The following is a 19,895-nucleotide window of genomic DNA, read 5'->3' as shown; positions in this document are numbered from 1 at the left end:
AATGCGGAAAAAGTCGCTTAAATGCGGAAGAAATCGCTTAAATGCGGATAAACTCGCTTAAATGCGGAAGCCTCCATAGCATCGTGAATACAGTATTGGGAGCCTGTGGACGTGCAGCAGGGAAGGGCACGGGACGAAGAGAATCGCCAGAGCCTGGTAGTTTCGCAACGGCTGAGTGAACCCCTGCAAGGTAAGACCGCGATGGAAACGGATGCGGCAATCAAGTCGTTAACCAGTATACTCTCTAAGAGAGGAGAAACGGTTAACCCTAAGGAGATAGAAAGCCTCATTAAGTGGGCGAAAGCAAATGGACATTGTAAAACCTCTCCGCTACTCTTTAATGTTGATGAATGGCGTGAAGTGGGGGAACATCTCTGGGAGGCCACCTTAGCGGGAGGAAAAGAGGGAAAAACAGCAAAAGAAGTGGGACGGACGTGGCGTGTCGTAATTAACACCTTGTGGGAGATGAAAGCTGAGCGAAAAGTTGCTGCTGCGGCCATAGAAGCCCTGCAGCCGGATAACACCTCTGGCGAGCTGCACGAGCCGCCGCCGCCACCCTCCCGTTTGCGCAGTTCTTTGGGGTCAGACATTTACACCCAACAAAAGGCATGCGAGCTCCCACCTGTTCTACTATCACTGAGGTGCGGAAACAAGCCGAGGGGCTGGGAGAAACTGTGTCCGAACAAAAAACTGAGTCTAAAGAGCCTACGGGGCCCCCAGCTTGCTCAGGGACAACAGAGGAAGTGCCCGCCGCCCCTCCAGCGCCAACTGGGCACAAAGCGGAAGTGCCAGCCCAAGGGAACTCGGGGGGTGGTGACTGTACAGCTTAGTCATCGCTGTCGTCGGGCCAAGGAAGAGCCTCCTGCCACCCAAAACTTAACCCTGCTTTGCCCTCCTCTGGCGTGCCAGTTCTTTTGCAGCTGATGGTCCTCGGCGGGAGGGGTCGGCAGCAGTTACGGAGCGCGAGCGGCCGGAGCCGCGACAACGACAACAACAACAGCAACAGCAACAACAAGGGGGGCGGCCGGCACAGGGCGGCTGGGTCGTCGTCCCCACCCCGCCCCCCCGCCCCCCCGCCCGGCTGAGGCGAGGCAGGGCTGGCCCCCCGCTGCCGCCGCTGCCCCCGCGCCACCCACCCCCACCCCCCGCCGCAGGCCGCGCCTGGAGAGCGGCCGCCTCGCCGCTGCCCGTGGCCCAGGTTTTACCACGAGACAGCACATCTTAACTTGGATCGTCTCGATCGGCATCGCGGGGAATAACTAATCCTCTTCTGTTCCAGCAATTTCAACAGTTAATATCAGTGTTGCAAAACCGTAAACATGCATATTCCATTGTACACCTGCGAGTGCACAACACGCTTCCAGGGCCTATAGCAGAAGGGAACAGGCGAGCTGAGCCTCTCACGAGTGCAGCTCTTGTACCAAACTCGTTAATGCATGCGGAAGCGGGATTTGGAGACCCCAGAGACGACTCAATATGAGTTAGCTGCAGGAATCTCGTTTATTGCGCAGTTCTTATTGCTTATATAGACAACTTTTGTCAGTCATCTTGAGACCACACCTTTTCTACAGCATTATTGGATGATACATATGCTTGTCGTGTTTAACAGGCTATTTCAAAAAACACCCGCCTAGCGAAGCTCTGCTCTAAGCAAACACTACTCCCTTATCATACAGCATAGTTTTCTTATCCTTAACTTCAAGGGCATTCCACCCCTGAGGCCTAACTTCCCAGCTCCCGTCTTTATTCACACAGGGTTTTCTTCGTGCAGTCTCTTCAAAAATCCACACCCCAACAAATGCAGGCACAAATCTCGCCTGACTGCTACCATCAGAATGCTGATGCTATTAGGTGACAATTTGGTATAACAAGAGAGCAAGCCTGCTCAATCGTACAATTGTGTACTAGCTGTTAAAATATGATCATGCCACCAATGAATGGTGTTAATCCTCGTGGTTTACGCTCGCAGGAACTTTGGCATACACTTCTTATCAGACATATGTATTTTTGTCATCATAAGGTATTGAGCATGTTACTGGTATTCCTTACAATCCTACTGAGCAACCAATCATAGAACACGCACATGGTACTTTGGAGAATATGCTTTTAAAACAAGAAGGGGGAATGACAGGGAAATCTCCCAATGAAACAATAGCTAAAGTGTTATAGGTGTTAAATTTCTTAAATCGAGAGCTAAACATTTTGGGATGGATAAAATGTCACACGTCAAAATCAGGCACAGGCAGGGTTACAGCAAGTGGCTTTCCAACAACTGACTGAATTGGCTAAGAGAGAATTAAGACGTGTCCCTGATTTTTGGGACAGGGGAGGTTTCCTTTGCTTCCATTTGGCAGGGAGCACAGGAACCTTATGAACATTTCCTTGATCGGCTGCAAACAGCAGTTCAGAGACAAACAGAAAATCCGGCTGCTGCAGATGTCTTGCTATTCCAGTTAGCAATTGAAGATGCTAATGCAGACTGCCGGTGTGATAAATGAGTGAGTCCCAAACAGAACCTCAATTAAAGTTTACAATTTATTAGGTGAATAAAAGCAAGCAAACAGTGCTAGGTGTGCCAGGAGTCTCTGCTCCACCAAGACGCACACCCGCTGTGGCAGTTTTTCTTGTATTTATATAGACATACTCATAACCCCCTGTTGGAGTGTGGATCTTTGAAGAGACTGCACGAAGAAAACCCTGTGTGAATAAAGACGGGAGCTGGGAAGTTAGGCCTCAGGGGTGGAATGCCCTTGAAGTTAAGGATAAGAAAACTATGCTGTATGATAAGGGAGTAGTGTTTGCTTAGAGCAGAGCTTCGCTAGGCGGGTGTTTTTTGAAATAGCCTGTTAAACATGACAAGCATATGTATCATCCAATAATGCTGTAGAAAAGGTGTGGTCTCAAGATGACTGACAAAAGTTGTCTATATAAGCAATAAGAACTGCGCAATAAACGAGATTCCTGCAGCTAACTCATATTGAGTCGTCTCTGGGGTCTTCAAATCCCGCTTCCGCAACCCCCCTCAGAAGGTCGGTCTTTCCCAGGAAATCATTTGCATGGTCCCCGCCTCAGAATCCACCCCAGCCTCCTCCTTGGGTAGTTAAGTATTTCAAAACTTCTAACATTTCACAGATGTCTATTCCTATATTCCCTCCATCAGTCCCCCCTTTTTATTGGATCAAGTAAATTCCTTTACTTGCATAAGTTTCCTGATTGATATAACATTTTGTGCATTGAAGATATCCTCTTAAACATGTGCCAAACCCATATGTACAGCAGTTTTAGTAACAATATTAAAGCAGCTGTAGCTGTTTACAGTGTTAAAACAGGATGTTTTAAATGGCTGAAAAATCCTGAAGTGGAAGGTGACCATCTAAAGAGTGCTTCCCAGCATCTATGCTCTCCATCCTTTTCTACCTTTTGCAATTTCCTTTTATCTCATTTTGCATCATGATGAACTGTCACCAGAGTTCTCTGCTCTGTAGTGACAGAGCATTCTGTGTATCACTGGTGGTTCGCAGCATCATGAGGCATTTCGCAGGTTTACGTTTTTGCATTTCACAGAGATCTTAAACTAAGACAATCACTTATCTTGAATAGGTACGCCCTACTCCTCACCACCTATTTGCACATCCATTGTCCCATATAGACACAAATCAAATGAATATTTTTCACATGGGCGAGCTCTTGATCCTATCAGAAATCGGGCAAAAACAACTGCAGATTTAATAAAGGGTGTCAGAATGTGGGCTCAAAAATTAGTCGATGAACAGCTCAAATTAGGACATAGAATTCCCTCCACTAGCCCATGGAATATTCCAATATTTGTTATCCCAAAGAAATCAGGAAAATGGAGATTTATGTTAAAAGATTTAAGAGCTATTAATGCAATCATGTCACCAATGGGTGCATTACAACCAGGTGTACCAAATCTTACTGTGATTCCAGAAACTTGGCATTTGATGGTGATTGATTTAAAAGATTGGGTTTTTTACTATTTTTTTACACCCTGACGATTGTCCTAGATTTGCCTTTTCAGTTCCAGTGCTTAACAACGAACGACCCACGCAACAATATCATTGGATTGTACTGCCTCAAGGAATGATGAGTAGTCCTACAGTTTGTCAATTGGTGGTAGATGATGCTCTCCGTCAGGTCAGACAGGTACACAAGAAGGTTATATTGTATCATTATATGGATGTGTTATGGTTTGAAGTGGAGGGGGGAGGTCCAGGTGGCAGAAGCTGCCCATCAGGCCGGACTCCCATCCCCCTCGGGGCTTGAGCCAATCGGGGACTCTGCGAATTGCCCTATTTACGTCGGGACAAAGGAACCAGAAAGGTGTGCCTTTGCCCAGGAGCAAGGAGATGGGAGGGGGGCACGGCCCCCGCTCCCTGGCTCCCAGCCGGCCGGGCCGGGCCGGTGCCCGCCCCGTCGAGGATGGCGGCGGCGGAGCCGCTTGGGGAACTCGGGGAGAGCCCCGCTGCCAGGGCGCCCACCGGGCCGAGTTCACCCAGAAAGGACTGAAATCTAAGAGAAACGGCCACACAGATAAGAGGTCAGTGAAGATGGGACGGAACAACGTGTGCCGCGGCTGAGTCCCCCTTGCGAGCAGCCCCTTGCAGCCAGTCCTCGGTGGAGCAAGCAGAGACTCACTCGCAGCCCGTGGAGGATCCACGTCGAGAAGAGATGCCAGAGCCTGAGTACGGTACGCATCTAGAGTCCGTGGGATGACCCCCGCTGATGGGGAGGTGTTTCGTTAAAGGAGATGCCTGAGCCTGAGACTATTGTGAATCATGGGCACAGGTCGAGGCGCATTTATGCATTTACGCATTTACGCATCTAAGTCTGTATGGAGACGCATTTCAGGTCGATATGACGACCCACGCCGGAGCGTATTTAAAGTTTGTATGATGACCCACAGATTTGCCTCCTAGCGGGCAGGATTCACGCTTTCGCCGTGAGTAGGGGATCCACTGGATCAAGGGACAATGGTGTAAGGACTCCTTTTCCTTTAAGAGAAGCGGCAGTAACAACTTGGAATGAACTGACCTGCACTCCCCCATTCCCTGCCCCCCTGCCCCGCTGGGGGAAGGAGGTAGAGCCGGGAAGAAGAGGCAAAGGGGGGGAGTGATGTTGTTTTTAAGACCTGGCCTTGTTTTCTTGTTATCCTCTCAAGTAACCATTTTTGTTTGCTTTTCTCTTTCTAGGTAGCTGTTAATAAATAGTTTTGCTTTAGGAAAATGGCCTCTTTTGCCCAGGACCGTGGTCGGTGGGTGCTCCTCTGTTCCTGTCTCGACTCTCAGCTCTTTTATTACATTTTTCTCCTCTCCATTTTACTGGGGTGGGAGAGCTGCATGGGGTTTAGTTGCCGGATCGGCCTAACCCATGACAGTATGATATTTTGTTGGCTGCAGAAACAAACAAAGCTTTACAGAAGGCATTTGAAACCGCCGAGCTCATTTTACATGAATAGTCCCACAATCTCCTATGGATTGCCGAGGAGAAGGTACAATTGGAGACTCCCTGGAAATACTTAGGGTGGAAACTTTATGAATTACAGATTTTTCCTCAAAATATTCGATTGGTAACAAATGTTAATACTTTGAACGATCTCCAAAAATTGCTCGGAAGCATTAATTGGGTTAGGCCTTTACTGGGCATAACCACTGATGAGCTTTCTCCCTTGTTTAATTTGCTCAAGGGAGACCCTGACTTGACCTCTGTACGTAAACTAACAGAACCTGCTAAACAAGCTCTTCAATTGGTTACAGACAAAATTAACACTACTTTTGCTCATTGAATTAATATAAAACTTCCTGTTCTTTTGTTTCTGATTTGCAACACCTTTCAGCCTTATGCATTGTTGGGACAATGGAATACAGGCGATGCTGAGGCTTCGATGTGCCTTAGAATACTTGAGTGGCTTTTTCTCCCTCATTCATTTTCTAAAACACTCACCACTGTGCTAGACATGCTTGTTCGTCTTATAGCACAAGGACGACTGAGATGTCAACAATTAACAGGATGTGACCCTCAGATTATTCACGTACCATTTTCTAAGGATGAATTTGCTGTTTTACAGTGCGATAGTCTTTCTTTTCAGATTGTGATGGCTGACTTGAACAATGAAATATAGAATCACAGAATCATAGTGTAATAAGTAATATATTAGAATTTGCCAATCAAATAGAAACCACCATCTCTCAGGAACTAGCTAAGATACATATTAGTTATTGTTTAAATATTAAATACTAACCAATTATCGTTTAAATACTAACTGTTACATCAACTGTTGTATGGATTATTGCTGTAAAATGTTAGAAGTTGTAAAGTGCTAGTCCCTGCTGTAAAATACAAGCTGCCCAGGAGGAGGCTGGTGAGAAAAGACCGATAAGACGGACTCCGGCAAGGCTGTGACTAACGTCTCACACCTCTGCAGGGAAGAAGGGATGCACAGAAACTCACCCATGTAGGAAAGATAAGGACTAATAAAAACTAACATTTGTCTTCAGATAGTGACAGGTAACGCGATCAGATGTCCACTCAAGGACTTTGAGGTGTGGACCTCAAACCACTTTGGCTCTGCAAGCTCAGCAAAATCAGGGATTTTAGGGGAGAGGTGAAAAGTGCACAGTGAGGAAGACCTCCGGCCTTCATCCTGAAGACCCCTGCCCACGCGAGGAAGACCTCCGGCCTTCATCCTGAAGACCCCTGCCCACGACCACCAGGAGGCGTGTCGAGGAGGAGCCTGAGGCGGATCCTGAGGCGGGGACTATGGAAATGATTTCCTGGGAGAGACTGACCTTTTGGGGGGGGGCTATGAGTGTGTTTGTATAAATACAAGAAAACTGCCACGGCGGGTGTGCGTCTTGGTGGAGCGGAGACTCCCGGCGCACCCAGCGCTGTTTTGCTTGCTTGCCCTAAATAAATTTTAACTATTAATTTTACAGTTATTGGCTGTTGAGAATCATTTTCTCGCCAAACTATTGAAATTAACCTATAACAATAGAATGGTTAGAGTTGGAAGGAACCTCAAAGATCATCTAGTTCCAACCCCCCTGCCATGGGCAGGGACACCCTCCACTACACCAGGTTGTCCAAAGCCTCAACCAACCTGTCCTTGAACACTGCCAGGGATGGGGCAGCCACAACTTCTCTGGGCAACCTGTTCCACTGCCTCAGCACCCTCTGAGTGAAAAATTTCTTCCTTATATCGAATCTAAATCTCCCCTCTTTCAGTTTAAAGCCATTGCCCCGTGTCCTTTCACTACAGGCCTTTGTAAAAAGTCCCTCTCCAGCTTTCCTGTAGGCCCCCTTTAAGTACTGGAAAGCTGCTATAAGATCACCCCGGAGCCTTCTCTTCTCCAGGCTGAACAGCCCCAACTCTCTCAGCCTGTCTTCATAGCAGAGGTGCTCCAGCCCTCGGATCATCTTCGTGGCCCTCCTCTGGACCCGCTCCAGCAGCTGCATGTCCTTCTTGTGCTGGGGACTCCAGAGCTGAACACAGTATTCTAGGTGGGGTCTCATGAGAGCAGAATAGAGGGGCAGAATCACCTCCCTCGACCTGCTGGCCACGCTCCTCTTGATGCAGCCCAGGATACGGTTGGCTTTCTGGGCCGCCAGTGCACCTTGCCGGCTCATGTTGAGCTTCTCATCCACCAGCACTCCAAGGCCTTTTCCTCAGGGCTGCTCTCAATCCATTCTCCGCCCAGCCTGTACTTGTGCTTGGGATTGCCCCGACCCACGTGCAGGACCTTGCACTTGGCCTTGTTGAACTTCATGAGGTTCTCACAGGCCCACGTGTATCCAGCCTGTCAAGGTCCCTCTGGATGGCATCCCTTCCCTCCAGCGTGTCCACAACACCACACAACTTGGTGTCATCTGCAAACTTGCTGAGGGTGCACTCGATCCCACTGTCCATGTCTCCAACAAAGATGTTAAATAGCACTGGTCCCAGTACTGACCCCTGAGGAACACCACTCGTCACAGGCCTCCACATGGACATTGAACTGTTGACCACAACTCTTTGAGAGCAACCATCCAGCCAATTCCTTATCCACCGAGTGGTCCATCCATCAAAACCATGTCTTTCCAGTCTAGAGACCAGGATGGCGTGTGGGACAGTATCAAATGCTTTGGATAAGTCCAGGTAGACGATGTCAGTTGCTCTTCCCCTATCCATCAATGCTGTAACCTCATCATAGAAGGCCACCAAATTAGTCAGGCAGGATTTGCCCTTAGTGAAGCCATGTTGGCTGTCACCAATCACCTCATTTTCTATGTGCTTTGGCATAGTTGCCAGGATGATCTGCTCCATGATCTTGCTGGGCACAGAGGTGAGACTGACTGGCCTGTAGTTCCCTGGGTCTTCTTTTTTTCCCTTTTTAAAAATGTGGGCAATATTTCCCCTTTTCCAGTCAGTGGGAACTTCACCAGATTGCCACGACTTCTGAAATATGATGGATAGTGGCTTAGCAACTTCATCTGCCAGTTCCCTCAGGACCCGCAGATGCATCTCATAAGGTCCCATGGACTTGTCCACCTTCAGGTTCCTTAGATGGTCTCGAACCTGATCTTCTCCTACAGTGGGCGGTTCTTCATGCTCCCAGTCCCTGCCTTTGCCTTCTGTGACTTGGGCAGTGCAGCTGGAGCTCTTGCTAGTGAAGACTGAGGCAAAGAAGTAATTGAGAACCTCAGCCTTCTCCATATCCCGGGTAGCCAGGTCCCCTGTTTCCTTCTGGAGAAGGCCTACATTTTCCCTAGATCTCTTTTTATCCCTGACATATCTAGAGAAGTTTTTCTTGTTGCCCTTGATGTCCCTGGCCAGATTTAACTCTATGAGGGCTTTAGCTTTCCTAACCTGATCTCTGGTTGCTCGGACAATTGCTCTGTATTCTTCCCAGGTTACCTGTCCTTGCTTCCACCCTCTATAGGCCTTCTTTTTGTGTTTGAGTTGGTCCAGGAGCTCCTTGTTCATCCATGCGGGCCTCCTGGTTTTCCTACCAGACTTTCTCTTTCTTGGAATGCACCGCTCCTGAGCTTGGAAGAGGTGATCCTTGAATATTAACCAGCTTCCTTGTGCCACTCTTCCCTCCAGGGCCTCATCCCGTTGTACTCTACTGAGGAGATCCCTGAAGAGGGCAAAGTCTGGTCTCCTGAAATCCAGGGTAGTGAGCCTGCTGTACACCCTCCTTGCTTCCCTAAGTATCTTGAATTCCACCATTTCATGATCACTACAGCCAAGGCTGTCCTTGAGCGTCATGTTCCCCACCAGCCCTTCTTTGTTGGTGAGAACAAGGTCAAGGAAAGCACCTCTCCTCATTGGTTCCTTATAGTTCACCATGACATAAATTGCTACAGACATTAAAAGATTTTGCAATTCAGCCACAATCATTATTACAATCTGTTCCTATAATTGGTGCAAGAACTGTGTTTCTTGATGGTTCAGGAAAAACTGAGAAAGCAGCAGCCATGTGGAAACTTGGGTTTGATGCCATTTTGTCTGATACCAGTGCCATTTTTGTAGAAAAACCAATGGTATATTATAAGGAACTGGGCTCAACACTTTGGGACAGCCCTGTGCCTCCGCTTACATGGGGAAGAGGGTCTGCTTGTGTTCTTCTTCCCACAGGTCCATACTGGTTACCAGCAAGAAACGTAAAGCCAACCAGGACTTCTGAAACTACAGATAGAGAAAGGGAGATCCAAGAATTAGCAGAGCAAGCAGAGATCACAGAAACGCCAAATGAGGAGAATGGTTCAAAAGACTCGTAATAGAAGATTTAATGTTAATATATAAACTGTTTTTATGTTTCTTATTATTTGGTATATTACGCGTATGAAAGTTGCTTCTATATATGCTTTGTGTGTTTTTTCCGGTCGGAAGGTCTATGGATTCCGCCTATAGCAACTGGAAGGAAAAGAACTGACGGGTATGAAATTAATGACGAAGAATTACAAACTGGACTTAGTTGTGAGCACGTAACTTTGAAAAAGGAAGCTAGGAGGATTGTTATTGAACAACACGTTGCGATTCGCAAAAACCGCTGTTGGCCAGCAGAGCACGTACCTGGCAGCCTTGTTGCACGCACTGGCCATGTGCGCAGCAACGCCGCATCAGTGCTCTGTTTCATAGACTCTATTGAGGGTGTAAAAGAGATGGCTCAGAGCAGAGCGGAAGGAGGCTGCAGAGCACACTGTGTGGATAAACAGGAGACGCCCTGAAGGTGCTGCGCCTGCCTCCCTTCTCCGCGATGACCCTGCTGATTGACACTCTCCTGCTCAGCGGAATCTTGAGTGTAGTCGAGATGGTATATATCTTTTGCAAATGATATATAATGTGTCTTATTCCCCCATTCATGAGCAAGCTTGGAGATTAGCCTTGCTGTTTTTGACAGACAGGTGTTTCAAGTACACATGGCAAAAAGTAGCACTCAAGGAAATTTAACGTTATTACACAATACCTCTGTAGTGATATGTACTTCTCATCCTTATCTGTTTGCATTAACCTCTGTTAAAACAGTATTGTAGGTTTTAGAAAATCCTATCCTTTTAAGTTGTATTACGCAAGCTAAGATTTAACCTGGATTAATCAAAAAAATTGGTTCTCTGGCCTTAACTTACACATGTAGATTCTTATTATTGTTGGAGGTTGTTGTTAATTTTATTTCTAGTATTGTTTCAGTTTCCTTGGACTGCAATACGACGAGCACAAAAGGTAGAAGTATGCGTCATTGTCATGGTTTGATGTGGAGGGGGTGGAGGTTCTGGTGGCAGGAGAGGGGTTTTGCTCCCTGTGACCTCCCCAGTTTTGGAACCGGGTTAGGCTTAGTTCTGGCCACCAGATCAGACTGCCATCCCCCTCGGGGTTGAGCCAATAGGGCGCCTCTGCGAATTGCCCTATTTAAGTCAGGACAAAGGAACCGGAAAAGGTGCTTCGCCCAGGATCGAGCAGAGAAGGGAGGAGGGCACTGCCCCTGCTCCCTGGCTCCCGGCCGGGCAGCTGCCTGCGTCGGGCCAGCACCGCCCACGGAGAATGGCGGCGGCGGAGCTGGCTGGGGAACTCGGGGGCACCCCACTCCCGGGGTGCCCACTGGGCTGAGTTCACCTTGAGAGGACTGAGATCTGAGAGAAACAGCTGCATCGACACCAGGTCAGTGAGGATGGAGCAGGAGGAGGTGTGCCAGAGCTGAGTTTCCCCTGCAGCTGGTGGTGAGATAGCAGGCAGCCCCCCTGCAACCAGGACGGCCTCGGTGGAGTAGAGACCCACTCGCAGCCCGTGGAGGGAAGATGCCTGAGCCTGAGGATGGTCGTGTTGGGACGCACAACAAGGCAGAGAGGCATCTGGAGTCTGCATGACGACCCACGCCAGAGTGAGTGGCTACAGCTCCCTAAGTATCCGAGACTGTGGTAAAGCCCACACTGGAGCAATCTGTGGGGAAGGATTGTTTCCAGTGGGCTGGACTCACGTTGGAGAAGTTTGTGGATTTTTCCTCGTGGGTAGGGGATCCATTGGAGCAGGGGAAAAGGGTGTAAGGATTCCTCCTCCTTTAAGAAAGAAGCAGCAGTAACAGCACGGAATGAACTGACCTGCACCCCCCAGTCCCTGCCCCCTGTGCTGCTGGGGGGAGGAGGTAGAGCCAGGAGGAAAAGAAAAGGGGGGGGAGAAGGTGTCGGTTTTAAGATCTGGTTTTGTTTCTTTCTGTCCTCTCGAGTAACCGGTTTTGTTTCCCTTTGTCCTTCTAAGTAACCATTAATAAACTGTTTTGCTTTAAGAAAGCCCAGTCTGTTTTGCCCGGGACCATGGTTGGTGGGTGCTCCCTCTGTTCTTGTCTCAACCCTCAGTCCCTTTATTTTTTTTTCCCTCCTCTCTACTTTACTGGAGAAGGAGAGACTGTGTGAGTTTTAGTTGCTGGATCAGCCTAAAATCACGACAGTCATGGTGGCTTTAGTAATCAACGGAGTTCCTATAAACAAAAAAGGGAGAATTGTGGATAGAGGATTCTGAGCCATGGGAAAAGACAGGGTTCTCACAACTGTTGCTCATCTCTGAGCCCTGCAAGAATATCAAGATGCTCCAGAGACCAAACAAAGGATATTGTTGTTCAAGAAAGCGAAGCATGCAGCAAGGTCAGCATCAAGGCCGTGCGCATCCCATGATAAGAATACCTGGTATAAACAGGGAGCTGTGTACATACTTGGACTGCTGTGTAAAACTTAAAAATACAGAAATACACAATTTCACTGTTGATTGGAGCATGGGAAGGGGCTCTGTATGCTATAAATATGGTAAAGAGAGAATAAACTTAGATTTGAACCCTAGCATTTGCAGATTCCGTGTGCTTACTACGCTACAATTACCTGACCTTGGGAAGCTATTTTTATATGGCTGGCTACTTCTACACTTCAATTTTATTATTATTTGCTGGTTTTGTTCCTGAGAATTTGGGAAGTCTGGGTGACAGAACTCGTCTTGGCTATGGCTGTGCAAAGCTTCAGGACACAATGTAAGGTATATCTGCTATTTAAACTTTTGCCTAAAAAGGACAAGAGCAAGTATATGCAAGTATACTGTTTCTTGTAGTGGAACTTCTTTTCCTTTATGAGTTTTTTTTTTATACATACACTGATTTTATTAGGTAAGTTTAACAAATGTCAAGTTAAGAAATAGATCGACACTTGAGCCTGCAGAGACCCACTGACTAAATCAAGAAAGCAATGAAAAGATTTTTTTTTCCTTTTTCTGTTTTTAATTACTTCACATATTAAAAAGCAGAGTGCTGAAAACATCCGGTATAATTCCAATGGTCATGCTATATCCACTTAAATGACCATCTCATCATAAGGCAAGTGCAGCTTAAAAAAGGAAAAGTAAGCAGAAAAATATCATAAAAACAAAACAAAAAATAACTTCACTTGACAAACCAAAATCTTTAGATGTCGTGATAGAGCAGTTATGTAGGATGTCAGTTCCCAGTAGTGCAAGCTCTTCAAGAAAAAAAAGGCATTTTGCCATGTTTTCTGGCGGAGCGTACGCCTGCGACAGAAGCCGGCGCACCGGTGCGGACTGGAAAAGTCCTCTCAGATGCCCCCTCGCCCCGCCACTCTCCTCTCCCCTCGGCTTTAGCCTCAAGGGGCAGAGCTACCAGAGACGCCTGCGGAGTACTACCGCTTCGAAGCACCGCAGCGAACCCCGGCGGCGGACGCGGCCCTTGGGACCGCACGGCTCTAAGGACACCGGTGCTTCTCCCTGGATCATGTTTCTAGCACCTCTGTGCGGTGGGGTGGATGCTCGGGAGATACCCAGGCGCCTATCCTGCCGCACAGAGGCGCTGGAAGCGTGACCCTGGTATTGCGCCCGGACAGGCAAAACCCTGCGCTGCTGTTCCAGGAAGCCCAAAAAGCAGCAGCCCTCACTTGTACTCTAATACTTGAGGCCGCCGCCACCCCACCCCCATCATGCCGAGTGGCCCCGGGGCCACAGGGCACTGCTTCCATATGGGAGAGGGGCCGCAGCCAAGCAGGACCTCTCGGGAGTAGCAACGGCCGCTCAGCCTCACCTCGCCTCGACTGCCCCCGCGCTCCTCCCACTGGCGGCGCGGCTACAGGGCGGGGGAGGGAGTGCTGGTCGCGCCGGTGGCTCCGCGGGCTTCTCATCGCGAGAGTGAGCGAGATTTCCGGTGTTGTGACTGTGGGGCCGTAAACATGGCGGTGAGTCTCCGCACCCGCTCGTTGAGGCATCTCCGTATCCGAGGTAAGGGGCCTGGGCAGGCAGCTGTAGTAGGCTGCCTCCTCTGCACTTCCCCGGCGGTTCTCGCCCTACGCCGGTGCCTAGCCGTCCCCTTTACTCCCTCTTCCTTTTCCTCCTCCTCCTCCTTTTTCCCCGCCAGCCTAACGCGCTTCTTTCCCTCATCCCCGCAGGTCGGAACGATAGCGGCGAGGAGAACGTCCCTCTCGATCTCAGCCGAGGTACGAGCCCATGGGGCAGGGGTCGCTGCCTGCTCCTTGCTGCAAGTTCGCCGAGAGAGAGGGCACTGGTGGCGAACGGCCTGGTGCCCCGGGCCGGCGCGGGTGGTAGTGGGAAGATGGAGCGAGGGTCGATGGATGCCGGTGCCCGGCTCGGCGTCCTATAGTGAGTGGACTTACCCATAGGTGGAAGCCTTTTCCCAGCCTCCACCGCCTGTGGGGCAGCGCAGGTGCCCCTCGGGCACTGTGAGGCCGTGCTGGGGCTACGGGGCTGGCCTGCCCCAGCCGCAGGAAGCCCCTACATGTGGGCAGAGGCGCTTCAGCCGCTTCTGGGGTTGCTTTCGAAGAGGGCCGTTGTTTGTAGGCGGGGCTGTTTACAGCATCCGGCCCGCTATGGGGCTGCTCACGCCGAGCCTATCGGCCTCACCGCCAGGGCTCCCTTCGGCCATGGCTCCACTTGGCAGGTCAGGACTATGCGCCTCTGGGGAGCACCTCAGTGGTAGCGGCTAGTCCTGCCTCAGTCCACTGTCATATATCCATACTTGTCATAGGCAGGCTGGCCGCGGTGCTTGCTGGGAAACAAGAAGGTACTCATCTCCCGTTTAATTGTTAAATTGCTCCAGAATGCCCTTCACTGCTCAGATGTATGGGAGGGATAAGAGGAAGGAAACAATAATAAAATTTGCTACACACTAACTACTTGTCTCTCAGACAAATAGCAACTTGTTCCCTACCCAAATCTACAGCTCATCTTGTCTCGCTGAGGGCTAAGGTAGGGGTTAGACTCTCTGCAAGAGTTGAATAAAATGCAGAAAACAAACTGGCCCACTAGCAGCAATGATTTTCCCTGGGGCAAAAGATCTTGATCTGAGGGAGGGAATAACTGTTCTGCTTCAGGAGATCCAGGACTGCTGCTATCCTGTGAAATGCTGAAGGAAGTACAAATATTAGCAGCATCAATAAAGTTTTCAGCTTAGTATAAGGGTATATCAACAATTCCACCTCTAATTATTTTTATTTCTCAGTATAATCTGTTTTTAGAATATTTTTTACGAAGCATTTTACCATAGGCTGTGTATACATATCATTTACAAATGTATTATAGTCCCTGGGAAAAGCTGTGAGGTTTTTTTCAGTTTAAAGCAACAGGCTCTTATGTCTACTCCCACCCTGTATGCAAACGCACGTAGCATGGGGAATAAACAATAGGAGCTAGAGGTGCATCTGCGCCTGCAGGGTTATGATTTTATTTGGATCACGGAGACATGATGGGATGAATCCTATGACTGGAGTGTTGGAATGGGAGGATACAGGCTCTTTAGGAAGGACAGGCAGGGGAGAAGAGGAGGAGGTGGAGGTGTTGCTCTCTATGTCAAAGACCAGCTGGAATGCATAGAGCTGCACCTGGGGACAGATGAGGAGCCAACTGAGAGCTTATGGGTCAGGATTAAAGGGAGGGCAGGGACAGGTGACATTGTAGTGGGGGTCTGCTACAGACCACCTGACCAGGAAGACTGAGCAGATGAGGCCATCTGCAGAAAGATAGGAGCTGCCTCATGTTCACGAGCCCTGGTCCTCATGAGGAACTTCAACCACCCCAATATATGTTGGAAGGACAACACAGCAGGGCATAGGCAATCCAGGAGGTTCCTGGAATGCATGGATGATAACTTCTCAAAGTGGTAGAGGAACCAATGAGGAGAGGTGCTTTGTTGGACCTTGTTCTCACCAACAAGGAGGGGCTGGTGGGGAATGTGATGCTCAAGGGTGGCCTTCGCTGAAGTCATCATGTAACAGTAGAGTTCAAGATCCTCAGGGCAGCAAGGAGAGTGCTCAGAAAGCTCACTACCCTGGATTTCAGGAGAGCAGACTTTGGCCTCTTCAGGGATCTGCTTGGTAGGGTACCATGGGATAAAGCCCTGGAGAGAAGAGGAGCCCAAGAAAGCTGGATAATATTCAAGGATCACTTCCTCCAAGCTCAGGAGCGGTGCATCCCGACAAAGAGGAAGTCATAGAATCATAGAATGGTTAGGGTTGGAAGGGACCTCAAAGATCATCTAGTTCCAACCCCCCTGCCATGGGCAGAGAAATCCTCCACTACACTAGGTTGCCCAAAGCCTCAACTAACCTGTCCTTGAACACTGCCAGGGATGGGACAGCCACAACTTCTCTGGGCAACCTGTTCCAGTGCCTCACCACCCTCAATGTAAAAAATTTCTTCCTTATATCTAATCTAAATCTCCCCTCTTTCAGTTTGAATCCATTGCCCCTTGTCCTATCACTACAGGCCCTTGTAAAAAGTCCCTCTCCAGCTTTCCTGTAGGCCCCCTTTAGGTACTGGAAAGCTGCTATAAGACCACCCCGGAGCCTTCTCTTCTTCAGGCTGAACAGCCCCAACTCTCTCAGCCTGTCTTCATAGGAGAGGTGCTCCAGCCCTCAGATCATCTTTGTGGCCCTCCTCTGGACTCGTTCCAGTAGCTCCATGTCCTTCTTGTGTTGGGGACTCCAGAGCTGAACGCAGTATTCTAGGTGGGGTCTCACAAGAGCTGAGTAGAGGGGCAGAATCACTTCCCTCGACCTGCTGGCCACACTTCTTTTGATACAGTCCAGGATACGATTTGCTTTCTGGGCTGCCAGTGCACCTTGCCGGCTCATGTTGAGCTTCTCATCCACCAGCACTCCCAAGTCCTTTTCCTCAGGGCTGCTCTCAATCCATTCTCTGCCCAGCCTGTACTTGTGCTTGGGATTGCCCTGACCCACGTGCAGGACCTCGCCCTTGTTGAACTTCATGAGGTTCTCACAGGCCCATCTCTCCAGCCTGTCAAGATGCCTCTGGATGGCATCCCTTCCCTCCAGCGTGTCCACAACACCACACAACTTGGTGTCATCTGCAAACTTGCTGAGGGTGCACTCGATCCCACTGTCCATGTCGCTGACAAAGATGTTAAAGAGCACCAACCCCAGTACTGACCCCTGAGGAACACCACTCATCACAGGCCTCCACGTGGACATTGAACCGTTGTCCACAACTCTTTGAGTGCGACCATCCAGCCAATTCCTTATCCACCGAGTGGTCCATCCATCAAATCCATGTCTTTCCAGTTTAGAGACAAGGATGTCGTGTGGGACAGTATCGCATGTTGTGTGGGACAGTATCAAATGCTTTGAATAAGTCCAGGTAGACGATGTCAGTTGCTCTTCCCCTATCCATCAATGCTGTAACCTCATCGTAGAAGGCCACCAAATTAGTCAGGCAGGATTTGCCCTTAGTGAAGCCATGTTGGCTGTCACCGATCATCTTATTTTCTATGTGCCTTAGCATAGTCGCCAGGAGGATCTGCTCTACAATCTTGCTGGGCACAGAGGTGAGACTGACTGGCCTGTAGTTCCCTGGGTCTTCTTTTTTTCCCTTTTTAAAAATGTGGGCAATATTTCCCCTTTTCCAGTCAGTGGGAACTTCACCAGATTGCCACGACTTCTGAAATATGATGGATAGTGGCTTAGCGACTTCATCTGCCAGTTCCCTCAGGACCCGCGGATGCACCTCGCCTGGTCCCATAGACTTGTCCACCTTCAGGTTCTTAAGATGGTCTCGGACCTGATCTTCTCCTGCAGTGGGCGGTTCTTCATTCTCCCAGTCCCTGCCTTTGCCTTCTGTGACTTGGGCTGTGCAGCTGGAGCTCTTGCCAGTGAAGACTGAGCCACAAACACCAGGAAGTCTGCATGGATGGACAAGGAGCTCATGGATAAACTCAAATACAAAAAGGAGGCCTACAGATGGTGGAAGCAAGGACCAGTAGCCTGGGAAGAGTACAGAGAAATTGTCTGAGCAACCAGGGATCAGGTTAGGAAAGCTAAAGCCTGGACAGAGTTAAATCTGGACAGGGACATCAAGGGCAACAAGAAAGGCTTTTATAGATATGTCAGTGATAAAAAGAGATCTAGGGAAAATGTAGGTCCTCTCCGGAAGGAAATGGGGGACCTGGCTACCCGGGATATGGAGAAGGCTGAGGTTCTCAATGACTTCTTTGCCTCAGTCTCCAGAACGTTTATAGTTGGCACTGAGGCCTCAAGGACTTTTCAGCTGCCGTGTTCTCGCCAGTGTGCAGGAGCACAACCGGATAGGGAGGAGCATGGCCGGGACGGGGGGTCCATGACTCCCCTTGTGATCTGAATTTAGACTTAGGATTGAGGCCAAACTGGCCAATGAAGTATTCCATATCATGCAGTGTCATGTCCAGTATAAAAGTGAGGGACAGCCGGAAAGAAGGGCCTTTGCTCTTCCGGGACTCTCACTCTCAGACTCTTGGAGTGCTCTCTCTCTCTTGCTCTCTTTTCAGATGTGTCACTTGTTGGGAATTGAGGTGTCGGGATTTATCTGTTTGGGAATTGAGGTGTTGGGATTTATCTGTTTCGGAATTGTTAGTCCGGGATGGGATGGACCTTGATCAAGGGATGGTGAGCAATTACACTATGCATCTCCCAGCCAAACCCAGGACATTATCCACCCTTTATTCTATACCATCTGCATCATGCCCAGATCATACATTTTCCAATTAATCACCAACACTGCTCCTGTCTTTTATATATATATATATTTATATATATGCAGATATCATCCTCTTAGTCTATGGGCCATCCCTCTAACGTGTCCGTTGAGTTCATTTAATCCATGACTTTGAGGCTCCATCTGTCATAACACTGTTTTAGGTCAGGAGAGATGGTGTGCGGTGTTAGGTTGTTGCATGCTGCATCCGGAGTTCGTGGCTGGTGTATTTGGCATGATCCATGTCCGTGGGTTGAAGCTGTCAGTCTCAGAGAAGTGGATGGACACCAGTTGCCGAAGCCAGTTCTATCTCCATCATTGCTGTGTTTTGTTCGGTTTCATCAAAATCCATCCTTTGCTAATTTAGGTGATTCTTACTGTAATACCATTGATAGAGCATACAGCACCAGCTGTAATGATGACATACAGTAGCAGAGTTATTTAGCAACTAACGTAATACAATTTAATTCACTAGCTATTCACTCCCCAAATCAAATCCCCTTGGGGTACACATCGGACTTCCCCATCCTTCTGCATCACCCACCAAGTGCACCCAGGTCCTTGGGCAAAAGCAATCCCATGAGTGGATTTGCCTTTGCCTGAGGCAGGACTAACCCAGACTGCTTTCCCTAACAAATCGTTCATGTGCACTACGGGGACTTTATCCCCTTCTACAGTACGTGGGAGTTTTGAATGGGCAGGACCAGCTTGATTGGCAGAACCTCTAGTGTTAACTAGCCAGGTGGCCTTTGCTAAATGAGTGTCCCAATGTTTGAAAGTTTCACCATCCATTGCTCTTAGTGTCATTTTTAGCAGTCTGTTGTATCGTTCAATTTTCCCAGAGGCTGGTTCATAATAGGGGATGTGATATACCCACTCAATTCCACGTTCTTTGGCCCAAATGTCTATGAGGTTGTTGCGGAAAAGAGTCTCGTTGTCTGACTCAATTCTTTCTGGGGTGCCATGGCGCCACAGGACTTGTTTCTCAAGGCCCAGAATAGTGTTCCGGGCAGCAGCATGAGGCACAGGATATGTTTCCAGCCATCCAGTGGTTGCTTCCACCATGGTGAGCACATGGTGCTTGCCTTGGTGAGTTTGTGGGACTGTAATATAATCAATCTGCCAGGCCTCCCCAAACTTATATTTTGACCATCGGCTTCCAAACCAGAGAGGTATTAACCACTTGTTTTGCTTGATTACAGAATATGTCTCACACTCATAGATAACCTGTGCAATAGTGTCCATGGTTAGGTCCACCCCTCGATCATGAGCCCATCTGTATGTGGCGTCCCTTCCTTGATGGCCTGAGGCATCATGGGCCCAACAGGCTAAAAATATTTTACCCTTATGCTGCCAGTCCAGATTCACTTGAGCCACTTCA

General features: G+C 48.9%; 1 protein-coding gene across 1 annotated transcript in view; it reads left to right on the top strand.

Annotated features, from left to right (window-relative positions):
- Positions 1-13,705: 13,705 nt before the first annotated feature.
- Positions 13,706-19,895, top strand: part of LOC147526195 (rapamycin-insensitive companion of mTOR-like) — a 198,523-nt gene continuing 192,333 nt past the window's right edge. Inside the window, exons 1-2 of the mRNA XM_086630302.1 lie at positions 13,706-13,756; positions 13,924-13,971. Of these exons, the coding sequence (XP_086486428.1) occupies positions 13,708-13,756; positions 13,924-13,971 (97 nt within the window). The 5' untranslated portion in view covers positions 13,706-13,707. The remainder of the gene's footprint in view (positions 13,757-13,923; positions 13,972-19,895) is intronic.

Source organism: Tauraco erythrolophus, chromosome W, assembly GCF_009769465.1.
Source record: "Tauraco erythrolophus isolate bTauEry1 chromosome W, bTauEry1.pri, whole genome shotgun sequence".
In the NCBI taxonomy this organism is placed as follows: Eukaryota; Metazoa; Chordata; class Aves; order Musophagiformes; family Musophagidae; genus Tauraco; species Tauraco erythrolophus.
Note: the sequence above shows the minus strand (reverse complement) of the source record. Positions and strands in the feature narration are given on the sequence as shown.